The 22,602-nt window shown below is 41.5% G+C and overlaps 1 protein-coding gene across 3 annotated transcripts in view; it reads right to left on the reverse strand.

Annotated features, from left to right (window-relative positions):
• Positions 1-615: 615 nt before the first annotated feature.
• Positions 616-22,602, reverse strand: part of LOC122784519 (beta-1,3-galactosyltransferase 1-like) — a 69,080-nt gene continuing 47,093 nt past the window's right edge. For 2 of the 3 annotated variants that reach the window (XM_044049830.1, XM_044049822.1), the window contains one exon: positions 616-3,322. In XM_044049830.1, coding sequence (XP_043905765.1) covers positions 2,070-3,056 — 987 coding nt within the window. In that variant the 5' untranslated portion in view covers positions 3,057-3,322 and the 3' untranslated portion in view covers positions 616-2,069. Of the gene's footprint in view, positions 3,323-5,635; positions 5,693-22,602 lie in introns of those variants that run through there. The other variant, XM_044049838.1, reaches the window with a different exon arrangement.

Genomic DNA, 22,602 nt, shown 5'->3' on the forward strand with positions numbered 1-22,602 from the left:
AAGGGGAGTGGTAAAGCCCAGTACTGCAGTCCACACCCAATAACCCTGATGTTAAAGTTACTTCTGCTTTGTTTTGATCATTTTGATTCTTAAAATCAGCCAAGGGAATACATTTCTCTTGATTTCTTGTTTTGCTTTTTAAGAAGAGAATGAGAAAAGGGGGAAACCATTTTAAAAAAAGCTTAAATGACTACACTATCTTGACTGACTGTAATAATTAAATGCCCCCTTGTTGTTTGCTCACTTCAGTAATTCCTCTTTTGGAAACTATGGTTGAAAACATGTGCTCCACTGCCAGTTCCCAAAATGCTCCGTTTGATGTAATCACACACTCCACGTCGCCTGCACGCCTCTGCACACGCATCAGCCACTGCGGCGTTGTTTTCCAGAGCCACGCAGAGACTTCAGCACGCGCGGCATTCGTCCGTCAGCGCCGTGTTGAGAGCTGCGACTGGCTTCCAACTGAGCGCAGCTGCTCCACCGAGCAGCAGTCCTGATGAGACACTTTGATTTCTGCAGCTCATGTTTTCCAAACAGTCACAGTGTGCAATCGAGTTTTTCCTGTATGCAAAAAAAACTTTTCATATTGATTTCTGTAATAAATAAAATATCAAGTCTTATGAAAGTGGTTTATTTAATCTCAAGTAATTGAAAAGAAGAAAGCACTCAAAACGGTGATATTTGTCATCGGCACACTTCCACCAAGTAAATCTATTCTCCTTCCTGTTCAAGTAATAGAAAATATAATAGTCTGGAGGCAGACTACAACAGCACATGACAGTGTCTGAGACAAATAACCACACTTTACACTTAAACAGAAGGAACATTCACCTGGGAATGTGAGCAGCCGTTATCTTCACACCGTCTGAAGAAATGTTCACAAAGATCCACGGATCTGTTGTAAGAAAATACTGTATGTGTTTTTGTTAAGAACAAGTCTGCCCATGAATGATAACACACGTTTCAAATGAGTCTCCACATCACGAGCTCGGCCGTGGTCCTTATGGTGATGACAGCCGCGACGGTACCAGACAGTACATCCAACATTAACAACTTGTTCAGAGAGTGCAGCAAACTGAAAATACATCAGGGACATTCATAATTAGAGCTTGTGATCGATGCAAGGGGGAGGGGGCGGGGGCACAGGTTCAAAGGTGTGCTGGCATTTGTGTGATTTCATATTTAGCAGCTGGGGATGATGTGTATCTTGTACAAGTGAACGCAAGGCTCTGATCCTCCTGCTTTGTAATTTCCAGTAAAAACAAAAGGTGCTGCTGGCAATTTCAAGAAACCACCTGAACACGTTGCACATCTTTGGAAAACATTTCCAACCTTGTGCTCAAACTTGAAGTCAGTTTGTGTTGGTCTTGCACTACAGAGACTCCAGGCAAACATCCATACTACTCCGTTTTTCATTTAAAGACGCGCACATCCTGCTGGGGAGATGCCTTCCACACTTGCTCTGTTCTGTTATACCTGGTCATCAGTCTAATGAATAAAATCCTTCTTCTACTTTTCAATATTGTTGTTTCTCGATATTAAGAGCCACGTCATATTCTCCATGTTTTCCACACTAAAGCAAGGGCCTACATCTAGTCTAGCATTCCACACATGCATACTTGATCTCACATTCTATTCCAGTTGTGGTGATTTCTCACTGGGAGTTTGTATGTCTTTGTGCTCTTGGAGCGCTGAGTTGTACATGCCCGAGCAAGTTTCCATGGTAACTGTCTTCTTCTTTGTCTTATTGATCAAAATAAGAGTGCGCCACCAACTGGACTGGAAAGTGTAGTGCTATACAAGGAGAAAGCACTGTTGGCACATGTGGTCCAATTGGTGCTTGCCTGTCTGGGTAGGGTCACGCAGAGTCATGTATTAGTATTTGCCACAGATTACTTCTGAAATGGAGCGTAGTTATCTGAAAATGCAGATCCCTTTAAATGCAAGGTAGTATAGATGTAGCCTTGGATGCCGGAATTGTTCCTTCAGCAAGTTGCTGTCCAGCAGTTGATGAGTAGGCATTAAACTCCTCCCTGACTTGTCCACTGGCACAGCTGCAAACACGCGTGCTAACATTTAAGGTGTTTCTTGCTGGTCATGTCATTCCAGATGCGATGCATCTCCTCAGGCGAGATCTGATGGACGGTGACCACCCGCCGGTAGCGGCAAAGGCTGTACGCCATTTTCCAGTGGTTAAAGCCACTATTCTGGAACGGGTGAATGCTGAGCTTACGCAGGCACACGCCAACATAAACGTCCTCCAGATGCAGCAGCCTTGTGTGCAACGAAGTCTTGTATATGAGCTCGGCCACGTCTGCCGAGAAGATATAACCAGTGCCGGAACAGAAGGGGGGGTACTTGCTCTCTGGGTACAAATCCCTCGGCATGTACCACTTGCTTCTCATGTCTCTGATTGGCCCCCCGTTGATGACGTAGCCGGTAAAATACCTCCTCCTGGGTTTAGTGGTGGGTTTTAGGAGGTTGTAGATGAGGTTCTCCATGTTAACAAATATGTCGCTGTCCGTCTTGAGGACATATTGAGCCTTGGAGCAAAAGGTGGCCACCCAGCGCATGCCCATCAAGGTCTTGAGCGTCAGATTGTGGTAAGAGTCGATAAAATCCTCCACAACGATGTCATGAAAGATCTGACTTTCCTGCTCCACCATCTCATTGAGAACGCCATCGGTGCTGCGGCCTAACAGGAAGAGTGTGACCACGCGCACGTCTGGAAATGTGCTCTCGTCGCCCCATGTCTCTCTGATGGCCTGGCGGGCGTCAAATTCCTTGTGGGTGGTGCTGATGAGGATGACAAGGAAGGGAGGCTCCGACTCGCACTTCTTGGCCTCATTGATAAGGTAGTCAAAGTCGTGCGGGTTGAGCGGCCGCGTGCGGATGTTGCTGAAGGTGCCGTTCTTGTTCCCCTTGGCCGCCTTGCGAAGGGGGATGTTCAGCTGTCCCACATAGGATGAGGAAGAGCGCGACACACTCAGGTACCACAGAGCGCTGGCCCAACAAACTACTGTCAGCAAATATAAGCAGGAGACCTTAGAAGGCATCGCTGGTCATTTGGCTGGTGTTACCAGTGGCAGCAGTGTAGGAACCGGTGAGGCCACACCCCCATGGGTTGTCTTGGATCTGGCGGTGCAGCTTGAGGCTGCCTCTGCAACACAGCTGACATTAATTTCAGATAATGGACGTCCCCGCTGTCTGGTTTTGGTGCCGTGATTGAAAGCGAGCGCTGTAAAGATTTCTTATCATTTTCCCAGCCTTACTGTGTCCCATCACGGCTGGCGAGAACGCTTTGGGCTCTTCGTGACAGCATCTAAGAAAAGATGAAAAAAACAGACAGTCAGAGGCAACATTAATCATTACTGTATGAAAAAACAGCAACAGGGAGATAAGCGTGTTGAGGACAGCTCGAACTGCCAACACACACTTATCGAGTTTTCATGAAATTGCATTTACAGCAGCAAGACTTGTGACATATTTAACAGTATTTTTTCTTCCCTATTCATTACAGCCTCTAACATCAGTCCAGTGGGTAGACAGAAGACACTGCATCATTGTCAGGAACTCTATCGCTGCTCCTGATAAGAGCTCTTAGTCTGAAGAAAGTGAAGATCCCAAGAAAGTCTTGCTAGGACTCTGCTTTAAACACTGTTCACCTCCAGTCTTTTCCCCCTGCTGGCAAATCAGAACTACTCCAGTGGTCTGATAAGAAGAGGAATAAGACAGAGCGAGCGAAGGATAAAGGCAGAGGAGGTGAAAGCAAAACATTGTCATGGGAGAAGATTAATATACCATTCCTCTCATTCTAATAGTCTTTCACTATCCCTCCTCCCCACTTACTCCCACCATTTCCCCTCTCACTCAGCATTTCTATACCTTGAATTTTGCATATTCTACCCTGTAATAAGGTGCTCCTTCGTTAGCTGGTCACGCACCGCTGTGGAGCTCCAGAAACCTTAAGAATCACTCTTCTAATTGGTCAAACTGACAGACCATAAGGCTTTAAATAAAAAATCAGGAAAAAAGTGCCTTTATTACATGCAATGAGTGTGTGCTTCCTGTAGTTTAATTTGTTCAAAGGCAGTGATGGATAACTAATTCGCCGGTTTTCAGCCGCCTGAAAGCCAAACTACATCTAATCCTTCTTTTCAAACAGACTTTTCTTTGTTATACACATAATCTCTTTTGATGTAGCGGCAGCTCTGCCCTTATTCTGGGAAATACGTTTTTTCCACCCATGCATAACCAAGGATGAACCAAAAACATAGTTTAGATCCTTTTAGAGATGGCAACATGTGCAAAGACGCTGGGTGTGAGATAAAAAAGAAAACACAAAAACAGACTCATTCTTTTATCAGACTCTAGTTTTTGCCATGTCTTACAGGGGCACAATGTTTCTTTTCATCGGGCCTTTTCTCTTATTCCTCTCCTCATCCCATTCCTACTATCTCTTCCCTCCCTTTGTGAAGCTGAGTCATCAATCTCACGGTCCAGTAGAATCCATCTCATCACGGCTGCTTTTACACACCTCCTCCCTCTCCATCCCCTCAATCACTATCTGCTTCTCCACTCCAGTGACTGCTTGATCCATCTTTATATGTCTCACTACCTCCCTCTGCATCTTTTCTTTGTCTCACCCTACATCCCTCTGGCTTTTTTCCCCTGTTTTTTTGGGGGGTCTAACTTCAAGGTTTCCATCCTCTCCTGCTCCATTTTTACATCACCCCAAACAACCTCTTCCTTCTCTATGTAATTTCATCCTGGTGGGGCTGTAACATTCCTCTCCCTGATGCTCACCTCTAACTTTCTGACAGCTTCCACTACAATCAGTCTTCCTAAAGCCACTCAATCTCCAATGCCCCCCCTTCGCCTTCTCTCACTTCACTCTCTCTCACTTGAACAAAATCACTAAATCATCATATCCATTCTCTTGTCCTTGACCTCACTCTCCTTCTTATTTGTAATCATAAATAATTACACCCCCGACACCTCCACCCTCCGGAGCCTTGAATAACAAATATCCCCCTTTTGGCGACGCACCTCAAAAGAATCCGCAGACCTAACTTCCCCCAGAGTGAAATGAAAGATGGCTGAACTGTATCATGCTTCCGTGTCGCTTTGAATTACATTAGCACTCCGCAGAGCTCCTCTTCACTATGTGTTACACTTCCAACAGAATATCAAAGCATGCCATCACAGCTTAAGATATAGGTGATAAAGTTACTGCAATGAGAAATATTCATTTTTATCAGTGTTAAATTGTGAATGGCATAAAGTAATTGAGCGTGGCCACTGCAGACCACAGATGGATACTGATTTTACAGTCTGGAGAGAGGTTCAAGTGCCAGATGAAGGATGTGAAATTATGTGGATAACCGTGTACCGTGTGCCACAAACGTGATCTGTGTTCACAATGATGATGCTGATGTCATTATTCTGCCTCTGTCTGGCCTTTGTGAACAGAAAGTATGCAACATTATGTGTATGCTGCATCAACGGAGGAGCAGGAGGCGACAAGGAGCATTTATCCTGTCAAACTGCTGACCGACCGGGGTTTCTTCAGCAGTAGAATTCACTTCTGAGAGTTATCGTCAATGCCTTTTTGTGTTTTCTGTCATACTTAAACCTGTTTACAGCAGTCTCACGTAATCCAATGTTGCTGAAGCCTCTCTTTGTCTTGATATTCACTTCCTGCGTGCTGTGTGGGAATGTTGCTGGGCAACACTATACTCAGAAACACAGAGAGAGAGTCGTGTAGAGCAGATGTTTTTTTCTAATTAACATTGTGTAAGTCATTATTGGCATTATACGAGCTCACCAACCCTACATCCTCAAATCAAAGTTTCCCTTTGCAAAATAATCTCAAAAAATAAGCAAAATAACTATACATTATGGTTTGCATTTAAACTCGAATCGAGGGAATAATGGCAAAAATGTGCAGCCAATGACTAGTTAGTTAGTTAACTGGTTAACAACTATAGTGGCGAACTTAAACTTTATTCTGAAGCCACTCAAAATTATTAGCTGTCGGCAGCTTTCAATGGGCTTGACTTGTCACCAGGGTATGGAAGAGTCATCTAAAGGTTTTGCACATTTACGACAATAAAAAAAAAAAAATATAACACACATTATATTAATTTGATAGAACATAACGGTCAAAAAACCTTTTCACACTGAATGTAGGACAGCTTCTAACACAAACGTTGCTAACTATCCATCCATCTATCATAGCTACCAAACGTCCACAATACCACATTCCTTTGGTTTACATATTACACGGTAACGACCACTCTCCTTCCATCCAGCACCTCTAAAGCTCACTGACCAACACATGTCGCCTTTACCTCAGGCCAAGGCTGTTACTGGCAACGTGCGACATCATGACCAGCATGAATCTCAGCGATCACAACACTGGGGATCCTGGTTGCACTGCAAATGCTGCAGCAGTGTGTGTGCATGTGTGATGATGGTGTCAATATCATTCATCAAGTAAGCATGCAATCCTTCCCCTCATTGCCCTGCACTGTAGCTAAAACAGGACAATAAAAGAAAACCACACTGCAGTAAAAGCAAGCATTAACACGTAAAAAAAAGGGAGGAGAAACCTTTAAAGCGTAATAATTACGCCTCGAAAGTCATTATTAACGCTCATTCACAGGGATTACTGGTAATGACTTGCTAAACTGAACTGGTTGTCATGACAGCACAGTGACAGGCCACATGGAGAGAGAGAGAGAGCAGAGAGAGAGAGAGTGACATTGTGAGACAGACTAGGAGGAAACAGTGGGAGAGAAACAGTCAGTTAAATTGTAAACAGGAAGTCATCTCAGTGATCTCACACTGCTCTATTACGCCTCACATGGATTCCAAGATGACACACGTTAAAAACGCATTTGTGCGGCTTTTTAAAACACTAAGATGTAGCGATCCAACTTTCAGTCAGCTCTCCACATTGATGCTGTGTGATGCGGCAACACTTCAGCAATAGTTTGACAGGAAATCAATCTAACATACATTTGATGAACAGCACAACGTTAAAGTAATTTGTCAAAAACAAGTGTCTGGTAGTACTACTGTAGCAGCAGGCACTGCAGTGGCGGATGCTGGTCTTTGAAACAAGGGAAGCTCATTTCAGGCCCAGTTATTTATACGTGAATTCTTACCTAAATTCTGCAAACGAACAACAAGGAAACGTGATAATTATGTAAAACTTAAATGCTATAATAGTGTTTTTATTGACAGTGTCTATGTATGAATGAAAATGGGCTATATCGGCGAGCAAATGACACACTATGACCGTCATCGTGCAGAAGCACAGCGTCCACGCCCACCCACCCACAAATCCACTTACGGGGAAGCCCAGCTTCCCTGGAAGTAGAGTAAAGTTGACGCTGAGCTTCAAGTGGTTTTAAGTCAGTACATATCTGATTACATTTTAGAGGAAGCTGAGCTTCCACTGCTGTCTTAGGACAACCACCACGTGTGTGCTGTATATGTGTATAAAGGGGAGATGATGCATTAACATAGATAAACAAAATAATGGTCAAGCCTGAGAAGCAACAGATGAACAAATCTCTTCCATTTCTTCTGTTGGCAGAAAAGACAGATACACCAAGCACTTACAGTCTCCATATGTGATCCCAAAGGGTGGAATAATAATAATCTTCAATGACAAGTATTGCATTTATTATTGCAAGTATCGTTATTTCCAGATTCTATTTGGACAATTACAATACAGAAACCCAATTAAAAGCCAAACATTGATATAACACTGAATAATATAATATAATACAATATAATATAATATAATATAATGTGGTATATTATACCTGTCTTCTAAGTTATTAAGTTATTTTTATCTGTTATGAACCCTTGTGTGAGTCTTTAATAAAATCTGAACTGAATTAAATTAAAATAATCCCCAAGGCTGCATTACATAGTTGGAAAACAAAACAAGACCAAGTCAAAACAAGAAACAAACTCATGGGCAGACAATAAAGCTGACAGCTTTACTATAGTAGTTCTACATAAACAAAAGCATTGTAATATCAATGGATCCGGCTCTGTAGAAAACCTCTAGCTCAGGTCAAGCTTCAAAAATACTAGATTTCTCTAAATTTAACTCGAAGGTGAGTCGTTGTAAAACCCACATTCTTCACAGTCTGAGCACAGTCTGTAACCGAAAACCTGTCTGCTATGAATCACCTGGAGCATATGATTCTTCAAGGGCAAAGAAAACATTATGAAACAGTTTGCTGTTCGCCCTTTAGCCACTAATTAAAACAAGTATCGGAGCGGCTTGTTACTGCATATTAAAGAAATTATTTTTAGATTTTACGCTTGTGTAGCATCTCTGCCTGCAGGTGACTGGACCTTTGAAAAGATGTGAATCATCCACTGTGTTTTTCCTACAACCAAATGACTTCTATAAGAAGGACCAGGAGCTAATGCAGATGTGGGAGTTTCAGTCTCATTTAATGCTGCACCAGATAATTGATTGCAGTCACTTAGTGCAGGGTAGAGTGACCTTGCTTGAGGAGAGGATACACTGTGTGTGTATGTGTGTATGAGTCAGTGAGAAATGGAAGGAGAGAAAAACAAAGGCGACACCACATGCTTCTGCGCGGAGGTTTAATAGACTGTATGTCTTTTGTCGGTGTGGACATGAGAGGCTGAAGGTAAATAAATCATATTCTGAGCTGCAGGATGACATCGTGCATTCACTCATGCCTGCTTCTATATTACAGATTTAATGATTGCAGCAGCAGCTGACTTAAGCATTGTTGTCACTGAGAAATCCTTTACATTACGGCATGACCTGCGAATATCACTGAGTAACAACAACAAAAGGAATCAAGAGGGTAATGCAAACAAAAAAATTAATTGCTTTTTATGTGTGAGGGTTGAAACGGCACCAAATTATATCCATAACACGCACTCGCCACAGTGACTCTTTGTGATAATGTCTCAGAGTGCCTGTGTGTGCTTGATGATTACTGAACACAGAGCATTTTCCCTGGAGGAAGACAAACACACTTTCTCCTCCGACACTGAGAAACAAGGCCAATGAGAGCTAAATATGAATGTTGTCGAACTGGAGGAATGAAGATCTGAATACTGTGTGTGTGTGTGTGTGTGCGTGCTGATGTCTTTTTAAAAAACACTTCAGTATCTGAGATAAAAATACAACCGGAGAACGGCAAAGCTCTTACAGATGCTAATGTGTGATATGCTTTTATGTTGAATTTTATGATGAATGCATCACTTATGATAAATAGACAGATACTTAAGTAAACACTGTAATGTTTTTCTGCTTTGGGTTCACTGCATACATTGACCTTGATGATCAGTAGCCAAATTAAATCAATTATTTCCATTCCAACAACATGGTTTCTTAGAAAAAACTAAAAAATATTTATCCTTCATATCATTTTAGTTCAGCGGCCACAAACAGCACAATTTCATCTCAAGTGGGCTGGACCAGTCAAATAATAGCACTCAAAATGTTTCCCTTCATTTTACATTGAATTAAGTATCTATTTATAAAACATATTACGAACAACTTGAAATTTCTTAATAAAAATAAGTGAAATTTCAACAACATTATGACTAACTTATCTGGAACGAACAAAATGTAGTATTTCATATAGTAATATAATATAATATTATAATATTATACTATTATAATATAATAATAATAATAATATCAATAACAATAACAATAATAACAATAATAATAATAATAATAATAATAATAATATAAACATAAAAATATAGTATTTTATTTATATATTAGAAACATTTTACATTATGAATAGAATCTAATCATAATGTGAAATGTTCACAAAATCATCCCGGGGGCCGGATTGGACCCACTGGCGGCCAAATCTGGCTCGTGGACCATACGTTTGACACCCCTGCTTTAAGTCATTGTCTGTAACTTTTAACTAATAATACATACCGTATTTTCAGGACTATAAGTGGCACTTTTTAGTACTTTGGCTGGCCATGCAACCTATATTTAGAAGCGACTTGTATATCAAAAATATACCCTATGTCATCTATGACCACAAGAGGGCACTGTCCACAGTTGTACAGAGAAAGAACACAGATAAAATGCCACCAAAAAGAAATGATAAAGTATGCAGCTGAAAACGTTAATCTAGCAGCAGAAAGAAAGTTTGGAATGAGTGAAAAACTCATCAGGGACTGGCGAAAAGCAGAGGTAACTCTCACTTCTATGAGAAAATAAAAGCGCGATGGCCAGAGCTGGAGGAACGAGTCCACAAATGGGTTCTTGAACAGCGTGCTGCTGGAAGGGGCTTATCAAATGTGCAGTTACATCTCCATGGACGTGTAGGTGCCAAGGAGATGAAAATGAATGATTTTGCTGGACGGGCCTTCTTGGTGCTATCGCTTCATGCCATGCAACCACCTGTCAATCAGAGCATGGACCAAGCCAAGGTCGAGGTCTCCGTGCATTCGCTGAAAAGCAGGCAAACGACACACAGTGTGTCACCGGACCAGATCATTAATATGGACGAGGTCCCCCTCGCGTTTGACATCCCCATGAGCCGAAGTGTCGCAGAGAAAGGGCAGAAAAGTGTGAGCATGACAACTGGTCATGAGAAATCACACTTCTCGGTGGTGTGGAGATGGTTCGACACTGACACCAATGGTCATTTTCAAACGGAAGACGATACTGTCTACTACTACTACTTTATAATAAAGATATTAATAGTAATAATGTATTTTATTTAGTAGTTTCCTGAGGAAATGTAAGGTCACCTTACAAATACAACAAACAATGAAATATCAGCAGATAAAAGTTCAATGTAAAATAATGAAAAAACGTGGGATGTGAAGTTAGGGAGAGTCGGTGTCACAGATGGTTTGTGGGAGTGAGTTCCGTGGCCGAGAAGCTACTCAACTAAAGATTTTGGAGCCCGTGGAAGTCAGTGGAGCAGTATGTGTGGAGAGGAGGATGGAGGAGGAATAATGGAGAGTACTTGTGGGGCTGTAGGTATCGAGGAGATTGGAGAGATGTAAAAAAAAAAAATTCATAATTTAAGCAAACTGTATGTATGCAAGCTCATGCTGAAACCGAAAATGACAAACTAAAAAATCTTTGTTTATCACATTTTAAGGAGATTTTAGGGCCTGGATATGTATTTTACAAAAACAATATACATGTATACCATGGATATCACAATGATGATACAATTTCATTTTATTATGCAGCCCCACTGTCCAAAGCCCACAAGCTCATCACCATATCTCAAGCTCCTTCTGTTGAATATGTGATAAGTTCAACAGGGTTTTTTTGGATTAGTCCAAACTCTCTGTTCAGCGTTTGATCCTCTTTTCCTGCTTTTCCTTCTGCCAGCTCTAAAACCCATTATGTTGCCTTCTACACATTCAAAAGGGGAATTAATGAGGAATTTAACACCGACAGCCAAATTGGTTTGGATCCCACCTCATATAAAAGAGGCACAATTGACATGCCAACGCTGGACAGCTCCTACTGTGGCAAAAGCTATGCTTTTGTTTGCCGGATAATACCGGACTCAAAGTTGTTTGTGTGGCTGCAAAGACATATAGTGAGTATTGCTGGCTACAGGCTGGACACAATGAACCTCTGAATGCAAAGCAGCTTAGGAATGATGGAGGAAATAGGATATCAATAGCAGCCAACAGATTTGGCCGCTCTACAGAAGCCTCATATGACATCTCCCACTCCAGTGCTTCTGGAGTCCAAACTGTACTGTGGCGCATCAGTCTGTGGCCAAACAGCACTTGCAGCACAACATTAAACTTGCTGCAGACAACCTGGACTAAGTCGTCAATAGAGCCTTAGACTAATTCAGGTTAGCTAAGTATTGAAGTCGAAGAGCAGGCTGTAAATTATTCCAACAATCAGGTGCCAATAACGCAAGGCTTTCAAAATTGAGGAAAACCAACTCAAGATAATGAAAGTCACTTTCATGTTTCCATTTTAAAAGAGAAGATAAGCAAGAAGGCTTTTTGCCCAGCAGTGACTGAGGTGACAAGCACAGTGAAATTCAGTTCACAGTGTTGTTTAAAAACACACACACACAGACAAAAATGTAGTTTAAGCTGTGAAAAATAAATGTGCTATTCAAACTTTCATGCCCAAGGACAAATAGCTTATTTTGAATTTATAACCAGGTCCTGGTCAGTTTCAGTTTGCACTCTTTTGGACCTGAGCTGTGCTCCAGCTGACAGTCAGAGGCGCAGCAGGTCATGAATGTTTGCGGTGCATGAAGCCGAAGCAGCTGCGCTGTCACTCAAATTCCACGCTACAGTCATGTAGATGAACCTCCAGGTACTTAGCGTTGGCACAGACTCTGTTGGTACACAGTAAAAGCGACATCATTCGGTCAGTGGTTGGCTACATCCTCTACATTTGCTAAAAGGTGACATGGAAGGACACGACTGAATATTGAGACGATGCACTTGCCAAAAATGGCGGAGCGTATTGCTGGAACTGAGTGTATTACAGGAACATTGACTAAATATGATGAAATCTGGGCTGCTTTCTTGTCTTTTATGACTTGGTCGTACACAAATATTGGCCTATTTGATAAGAATATCAACGGCACACATCTTTCTAAAATATCTAAGTGCTCTGACTTGGTTGTTGTGTGGTTGTTTTTTCCCCCCAGGTAGTTTGTAATTTATTTCTAGGAGAGGAGAGTTTGACCAAATGATTAAATATGAAATGTGTTATTCTTTTACCTCTACTCTTCTGTCTTTAAACAAAAAAGGGCAAAGATGTCATGTGTATTTCATCACTGCACAGTCAGTGTTACCTCAGGTGAAAACGAGCAGGTGAAAACAGCCAAGTGGAGGTGAATTTGGTTAGTTTAGTGGCATCAATGAGAGGAGACTCTTCCTGTACACATTTTCAGTTGGCTCCTCACACTGGCCGGCCTTGCTCTGAATGCTAAACTCCCTCATAAATCGGAAATGACAAAGTGATTCATGCAGGTAATACATATCACTGTCCAACTGGGTAACATTGCTGTTATAGAATATTTAGGTCTGGTGCTACATTGAGGTGGAGTGGAATTACGGCGATACGACTAAAATGGAACCTTATGTGACACCAGCTAGTGAGGACTAACACTGCATGTTTCTGCTGAGATGCTACTTCGGGGAGGTAAAGGTAAAACACAGTTTAGGATTGATATGGCTATAAGGTGGCGATAACCTTCATAGGTCTGGCGGCAGGAGTGAGTTTTATCGTACTGATGAAATGCATCAGCTGTGGTCACTGGAGAACCTGAGCAGGCGCCTGGGGTAAAGCAATGTTCGCCTTTTTAAAAAACTTGTACATTAACCAGGATAGAGTTTTTGCTGAGCGAGCACACACTCTCAGCACTTCAGCGGTCACCAGCCTCACACTTGTATACACACACACACACACACATAAACACAGAGTGGCTGTTTGGTGGATCGAGGCAAAATTCTGGGCCTCTGCAGTGCAATGACTCACTTGTCAGTGCCTTGGTCAAGAAGAAGGTCATGAAATCGTATCGTATTTTTTTTTTTAAAAGAACACAGAGACACCATTATCCAGGCGCAAACCTTCCTACACGACTTTGTATCATCAACCGGGCTATGTACCTTATGCAGACAAATAAACTTAATGTTCAGTCCCGATTAGGACAGGTTATGGGGATTTATTGTCAGAGATGGCAGACTTCACCCCATTCACACAACAAGCCTCTGTCGCCCTCTGTTGGTCATATTGGCAAGTGCGGGGTGAAGTAATGAATCCATGTCGGCCTCTTTCACTCTGGAAAAAAAACAGATCCAGATGTAGCTTCTTATTTAACCTGTGTGATACCCTCATATGATTACCATTCATCATAAATAACAAATACTCAAGCATGCTAAGCTAATTCATTCATTCATTTATCTTCTACTGCTTTATCCTCCACAGGTCACAAGTGCCACTCCCAGACAACATAGGGCGATAGGCGGGGGTACACCTCAGACAGATCGTGAGTCCATCACAGGGCCACAGGGTTTATTCCAGAGTGCTAACCACTACAAAAACCCACTAAAATTATATAATTTAGAAAAATATAACTAACAAATGCTTCACTAATAATGCTATTCTAACAAATCAGCAACTAAATACTAAAAGAAAACAAATTGCTGCTGTTTATAACATTTCATTACATGAATTTAATAAAGCAAATCCATTTCATCAACACAAGACCAACAGTGAAAGGAGTAAAATCATAGGACTTAAATGCTGAAGAGGCAAATTTGTTCTCCAGGTGGTAGTGAAGGGGGGAAATTAATACTAACTTTCACTATCTGTGATATTAGTGGATATTAGTTTTCCCCCCGATATTTGAACAAATAAGACAAATACACGTTTCACGGAAATAAATTCACAGAAGCGCAGATTTGACTTCATATTCTTTCCTGTCATCAGAATTTCATTTGTTCTATTCAGGAAAATCTACCATCAGGGGTCACGAGTGGTTTGTGTTCACGACCAGGACGCCAGAAGTGAGAGCAAATTATGACCGAAAATCTGAAGGAAACCTCGTGAGACAGTGTTAGTGAAGAAGACCCGAGAAGACACTCGTGAACACACAATGAAACACTACAGTCCAAGACGCAATGATGTCTGCACCACAACAGCCAACAGCAGACAACACAAATGCAACTGTCTAAAAATATTGCCAAAGATATGGTGCAATTTAGCAAGGTCGAAACGGATTTAAGTGGCTGATAACAGTAATTGACCCTGGTTACTAACTCCCTGGCCATGAACATTTCTCTCAGACACTTCTTCCTCTGCTATTTATGGACAGCAGAGCGAGAACTGAAGAAGAGCCGCAAAGTGTGTCATTCTTTGCTTCCACGTCAGATTGGTGAAGTCACATGTGGGTTCGTTTGCCAACAGTTTAAACTATTTTGAGCTCGGGGTGGGAATCTGTGTCGGTATCAGACAGTAAAAATGTAAAATCTGATACAATACAAAAATCTTATATATAGTGTAAAATGTTTAAATATTTTGAGCTCTACAAAGAAAAAGACACATCATGAAGGTCATATCTGATATTTAACTTTATTTAGAACTGATCAAAAAATGCATTTTGTTATTTTTGTACCTGTTTAATTTATCTTAAGTTGTTTGCAGAACGTGCGACAATTATCACTTGTACCAAAAAATAAACAATATTTAATACAAAATGAAGTTCTTAAAGTAAATGTGAAGCTTTAAGCTTGACAGAAATATTGATGAATTGATTGACTGATTGATATCCACTATCGCGCAGCCCTAAGATTAACTCAGTCGAGCCGTAGTACTGTGCACCCACATGAGTAAGCTCTATGTCTGAAAAAATGCCCAGACCAACAAAATGATTGTCTGAGAATGAGCAGGCACTGAAATCCACTATTAAAGAGAATCAGCTGAGTCCTCCAGGTGATTGACAGACAATTTGCCGCTCTGTTAGTTCTCTGTTCTTCTGTAAGTACTTAAATAAAGGTGTTATTTAATTATGAAACTATTCTACGGCTTCGGTACAGGTGAGCAGAGGAAAAAGAGACGTCAGATGTTATATTAAAATAGCTGATTGATTTTTCTGCATTGCCTCATAATCCTTCAAGGGAGTAACAACGCATCTAAGAATCCATTTTTTTTAACTGCATTTAGGTGGTTTTATACTTTTATAATACAGACAGAGTGATCGATACAGCAGCTGTGTACATACAGTACAATGTAGCACCCAGCCTTCACTTGACTTTCCCTCCATTCACTCCTCTTTTATTCCTGTCCTCTGTCTCACTTGAACACGAACATTAAACCTGCGACAGTGTCCGTGAGCATCCTCAACACCATATGCCGCTGCAGCTGCCGCATGTCTGTGATGAACTTGTTAATTCTCTGCTATCGATCCGGCTCTGAAGAGTCTTGCCGGCTGTATCGCTGTAAGCAATACATTGGACTTCCATAATACTGTGTGAGCGGAAGGATGAAAACCTCCATCACAAATTACAAAAAGAAACTCTCAACCACTAACACCATCACATTTTGAGCAAAACAGGCAGAAAGCAACAAAATATTACCACTCTGTCAACACCTTTCTCCAAACATGCTACTCTGTCCACGCGGCTGCAGTTTCTATGGGAACATAAAAAAGTACCCAGCCGAGCAGGCACTTAGTGTATGTGAACCAAGTCAATCACATGAAGTCTTTCACTCCTAAACCGAGGCAACTTCCAGTCAAAGAAAACTGGCACTTCACCTCATGCTGGAGAGGGGAAAAATGGCATCATTTTGGCACATAGTGGATACATTTGGATGACTTTTAGAGCCGACAGCCTCCTCGCTAACTTAAGGGTAAAGACTGACGATTGGGGGAAGAATTATTTCCTGAAACATGAGCTGTGATGGCAAAGTCACAACACTCACTTCACAGGTTTGCAGCACAGGCAGTTACCTGCGGTACAAAGTCACGTTCAAGGTCGTGCTTTCTCGATACTGGAGAAAGTATGAGACCAAGGGACTTGTGTCACTGAGCGAGCACTCTAAACACAGAGTATACAGCTGTTGAACAAACAATTCGCCTGCTGCATTCACTCATGGCAGCTTTAAATATTGTTATATTAAACAGTGACATCTGAAAATGTTGGAACACTCCATGTACATATAGTGAGAAATGTTGTTTTGTTTGCCGGTGAATGCTGCGGGAAACAACATCTGAATCACACACTTGGAAATAAGAAACTGTTCCTTTGACTCACAGTATTTTTGACCCCTCGCTTCTTACTGCCAGACACTGGGCCAGCTTATTTTGAATGTCCTATATTTTTTGAGAGAAAAAATACTGTGAAAGACACAAACAACAGATATACTGTTTGTGTCCTTTGCTATTGTTTTGTTTACCAATGGTTTGTTTCAAGCATGCCTAGTTTATTTTTATGATGACAATGTCGGTATGATGGCTCTGTGATGTAAATGTGTATTATCTATTATATTGTGCTGTAAGTAATGTTAGACTACAGTCTGGAAAAAGGATCGCCGCTAGACACATAAATAAAGTGAACATTGTCATTTTCTTTTATTTGTTTCATCTATAAAATAGTCCGAAATTGTTAAAAAGATTGATAGACAATGTCCACAAATATTTTGTTTTGAGGTTAGTCTCATTGATTAAAATCTCTTTTACAAGAGAGACCTGGCCAAGATGGACAGCGCAACACAGTTACACATAAAACACAATACAAAATACAAGTTCAATATTAAGTGCAGTAATAAAATAAAAAAATAAGATTATTGACTAAAAACATTCACAATTTACGATGGAGTCCGACTTCAAACTCATGACAAGAGTGACTAGATCCTGAAGCTTGAGCTGCTTCTGCAGCTTATTCCATGAAGACGGCGCAAAAACCCTAAAAGCCGTTTTACCCAGCTCTGTACGAGCTTGAGGAACAGTCATAAGCACCATGTCCTGAGACCTTACCGCATGGGGGACACATTTTCGGGACATATACAATGACAAATAACAAGGGAGTTTACCTTAAATGCAGTGTCCAACTGTATATCAGCAGGAAACTGTATTTCCAGCTTCTTAATATTCACAATAAAGAAGCTGGAATAAAACTAACGCTCATGCATATGAATCAATTATGAAACTGTTGTTTAATAATTGACTACTTTTTGCAGCCCTACCGCGACCTATGCCATGTCATACGTGTGCACACGCTTGCAGCACATATATCTCCCATGGCCCCTGATACCAGAGCGCCATGTTCTCAGCGGATGGCAGATACTGTAGTAGCGTCTCTGTGTGACATTAAAGGACCTCATGCTCAACCCCCGGGGCGTCAGTTAGCACTGACACACATCTGCTCACAGACACAGTCACAGCAGTCGAGCTCCACTACAAGCCAGTTAATTAACTTCTCAACTTTTTAACAGATGTGCGATGGATTCATATTGACTAATTTAGCCAGAAAACATCTGGAAGGAAATGATGGGGACAGAGGATTAGTGCAACTCCAACATTTGTACAGTGCTGCTGCCCAGTGGTAGTATTCCTGCACTGTGCCGTGGAGCCGCAGCCGCTATCAGGGGGCAAGGAGTTATCACAAAACACCATCTCAGTGCCGGCAGACAGGTACAGCGTGGAACAAGCTCAACACATCCCATTATATAGCAGGGCGCAGACAACTGCACCTGTCTAGATAAGACACACAACTCCAGGCAACAGTGATGCTGGGGTGAGAACCCACACAGGGCAGAGGCAAAAGGACAGACAGGCACACACGTATGCTGATGCCTTCCACTGTTTCTGTTTTTAGGTCTATGTGCAAACACGGGCCACACGCACACTTTCCTTGCTTGGTGTCTTTGCTATGAGCTGGCACAGCTCCTGTTAGCTGCTCTGCTGATCCTGAGAGCTGAGCAGATGCCAGATGAAAGGTCCTGTGGTGATTACCTTGTCTCCCAGTCTGTGTACGACTACTGCACACACACATGCTTGTACTGCCTTTTTAGTGAGGACACTCACAGGACATAATGCATTCGCTATAGCTCCTTACCCTAACCAGGATCTCAAAAGTTAGGGTTCTGCCTCATCCGGACTGGGCTCTGGTCCGCAGGATGACTTTAGGTCCTGTGGTTATATCAGAAAAGGTTTCCAAAGAGGTCACAAAAAATGTGTATACACGCCTCCACACACACACTGCTGATGGCAGCACAGGCCGAGGACATGCAGCTTCAGCACTCCTTGTAAATAATGCTCCCGCTGAAACACCGCATGCAGTCATACAGCAACAAACTGTATTTATGTGCATGATTTCTATTAAAGGACCAGAATTAGCAGCATCCAATGGTGAACCTGCAGATTACAACAAACGGAAGAGTCATCCACTCGACCCCTCCCTTGCCCAAGCTCATCAGGGAACGACAATGACCTTTGCATACCAAAAATGTCACATGCATATATTTGTAACCAGAGCTGCAACATTAAACCTCATCACCATCTTATTTCATTTTACAGCATGAGCAGTGCTTTGATTCTCAGCTGCTACTGACTCCTTTTCCCTTTCTCTCTAATAGTCACTCTTGCAGATACACATAGACACACTAGTTGTGTTTCTGTCACAGTTTTTACAATTGCTACTTGCAGGTGTTTCCACTGAAGGGCGATTTGTGTATGAGCTGTAATTCTTGTGAAGCATTTTGAATTTCCATGGTTTTGGATCTCAATTGCCACTACTGCTGTTGTTGTGATTGTTTTTAACAGAATACGAACAACATACTGTGCTTCCATACTTGTGTTTCCATTGCACTTTTGCGATAAACTTTTATATTGACATGTCTGGAAAACATGTTTTATCAATATTTAAGAGGTTATTTTTTAAATGCAGGTGTTTCCATTACCAGTTTTCTGCGATATTTAGGTTTTGTGCATTTCTAGGGGTAATGGAACCTCAACTGCTCAGTCAGACTCAGTTATAACATTGTTTTGTTGTTGCAGTCACATCATGGTTAAATGAAGTCCATGTAGACATGCAGGAGATGCATCCTGATCCATGTGATCAACAGACATTCATCAAGTAGAAGCTGAAAATGAGGCGTTGGCAAAAGTACACGACACAGTGACGCAACTGCAGACTACATCAACTACTTACTTTTCCTCTACTGATTCAGAATTATTAAATCGACGAATATGAAATATTGATACGATGTTCATAAATAATTAACCGGCACTCTCCTGGTGCTGATGCTGTGCATGGTCAGCTGATCATTCCCTCAGAAGACCTGCCACTCACAGTCCACCCCAGAGATTTAAGAAAAGAGATTTAATTGGTTTCGCTAATAAAAGGTTGAGTTAGATTTAGATGAAATTATTTCAATTTGGCAGAAACAGAATATAAAATAATTAAGCAGTCATTTTCTTTTACAATCACCTGAATATATTGAATTTAATTAGAGTTGTTCATTACCCCAGAAAAAAGCCATTTATATTTACATCTTTACTGCTGTCATTTTGGACCACCGTGATTTTACAGTAGCCCACAATGGACAAATGAAACACCTGAGTTTTTATGTTCATATTCTCCTCATAGTTAACGATGCTTTGATTAAATGGCATAAAGGAATATGCAAAACTATTGAGAAACAAGCCTTTGCTCAGTAGTGTTTTCCACAAAGAAGGTGTTGCTTATCGTGACAAAACACACCACCAGCTCTGATGAAGTGTCCATACTGGTGTCTTGCTACTGCTGCTTCTTTAAAACAGTCATTAAAAGAAAACTGTCTGTTGCCTTTTTAGTAATAATTAAACTAAAAAAAAAAAGAAATATAGGGCAGCCAGTGCATGTCAAAAGGGCAAATACACAATAATGGAAACACGTGTCTCTCTTTACACACACACCGTGCACCCACCCGCCGAGACATGAACTTCACTATCCTGCAGAAATCACAGCAGGCACTTAAGATACTCTGATGTGTGTGTGGATGGCGTGATAACCCACAGTCGGACTGCCCACAGCTGCCTCGGGCACTGGGAGGTGAAGCTGCTATCTGCAGCCAGCAGGAGGTCCGGGCAGAGGCCGTGCTTCTCAGTGTGCCCCCGGTAAATAAATGATTCCACCTGTCAAAGCCACTAAGCTTTGGCTTCACAGTGGTGAGACGCAGGATAAAGCATGTTTTTTTTTACTCTCCGTGTGACATATAGATGTATTTATCCGTGTGTGTGTGTGTGTGAGAAAGAAAGAAAGAGAGAGAGAGAGAGAGAGAGAGAGAGAGAGGGAGAGAGGGGGAGAGGGAGAGAGGCGGAGAACTGAACTCAAGAACTCACATTATAGTATTGATAGTTGCATACACACACACACACACACGTTTGCACAGCATTCATAGCATACCCTAGCCCCTAACCCTTAACCTTTACTACTAAACCCTTACCCTTAATTCTAACCCTAAACAAGCCTTATCCCTCAAAAAGCCCCTTTAAGGGGTAACAGAACATGAGGACCAGCCAAAATGTCCTCACTTTCCCAAAATGTCCTCATTCGATAGCATGCCAATTGTCTTTCTCCTGTCTGCATCTGATAAAATATAGATGATGGACTATATCTATGCACTCTGCCATAGATGGAGTTATTAATAACGAATAATACACATAATTGCTTAACTCAAATAAAGCAAATCAATCTGATTTGGTGTCTGCACTGCAGTGCACCCATGTATATATAAATAATGTATAAACCAAATATTAAGTAAACTAAACTTTGTCAAATAAAAACTTTTGGGTGAAAAAACAAGCTTTGGTGACTATGCAGCATATTGAATACGTACGTGTAAACTGTATAGTTCTCAGCAGATTAATGAAAAAGAATGACTGGCCAACGCAGATTATTCAAAAATGGTTCAATTCCACCCAACCATTTAATCGGTCTACCTCTAAACGGATTACGCATCTGCTGGAGGAGTCGTCTTGGACGTGGTTTTAAACTTTAAACCATGTGTTTGTTTGTGATTAAGTAGCAGGAAGACTTTTTTTTACCAGATGAAAATGTAAATCCTTGCATGGAGAACGAGACAAAGTTAACTGCTGTGGATAAAGACTGACTGTATCTCCAGCAGGAGGTCTAGATCTCTGAATGCCACTTTAATGAGAGCTTTTGAGCATTTTCACCTCCAGGCGAAGCTTTGACAGAGAAACCACTGTTGCATAGAGGGAAGAAAAAAGGGATAAAGAGATAAAGGGAAGGGAGGAGAGACGAAGCATGCCCTAAATGCAGTAGACAGAGAGAAAAGGAAGATGAGGAGGAGGAAAGACTATGAGCAGAGTAATAGGCCAATCCTGAAACTTGGTAGCACAATTTTACTATCCCATAGCACCAAATGGCCATAATACATCTGCAATGGATTTACGGGCTGCTGATCAATAATGGTTACTCAACAAACATTTTACCAGACGCTGAGTCTTCAAATTTCAATCTTTGGAAATAAAACACCCATTAAAAATGTAACATCTTTTAAGTATTTCTGCAGTTAGGGCTAAGGAGAAATAAAGTGAAAAGCTATTGGGAGGTGAATCCTGTCTTTAAGGGACTTTACATACATCATGCTGTACCTTTAAAAAAAAAAAAACCCTGCACATTATATAACAGTGAACATAATTCAATAATGGAGCACATTAGCCAGGTTTATCCTTAAATAAATCTATGAGAGGCAAAGGGTGGTAAAAAACGACGAGGAGGAAGAGTCAGTGAACGCTATGAAGGTCTATATCCGTCCTGTTTCTCAGCTGGGGTCTGGACTTTTGATTGTGAAAACAGCTCAAATGCAACACAGTGAACAAGAGAAATGCCTTTGTGTGTGTGTGTGTGTGTGTGTGTCAGTGATGACAGTGGGTGATCCAGTAGCCGTCTCACTGCTTATGACGGCTGTCAGATGAGAGATCCATCTGTGTGATTAGGTACTGGACGGCCTGACTTTCCTCTGGGACACATCGATCTGTGCTGGCCGCTGAGACGACTGTCAAGGCTCTGCATGTGTGTGTGTGTATTAGTGTGTGCGCG

This window comes from Solea senegalensis, linkage group LG2 (genome assembly GCF_019176455.1).
Source record: "Solea senegalensis isolate Sse05_10M linkage group LG2, IFAPA_SoseM_1, whole genome shotgun sequence".
Taxonomy (NCBI): Eukaryota; Metazoa; Chordata; class Actinopteri; order Pleuronectiformes; family Soleidae; genus Solea; species Solea senegalensis.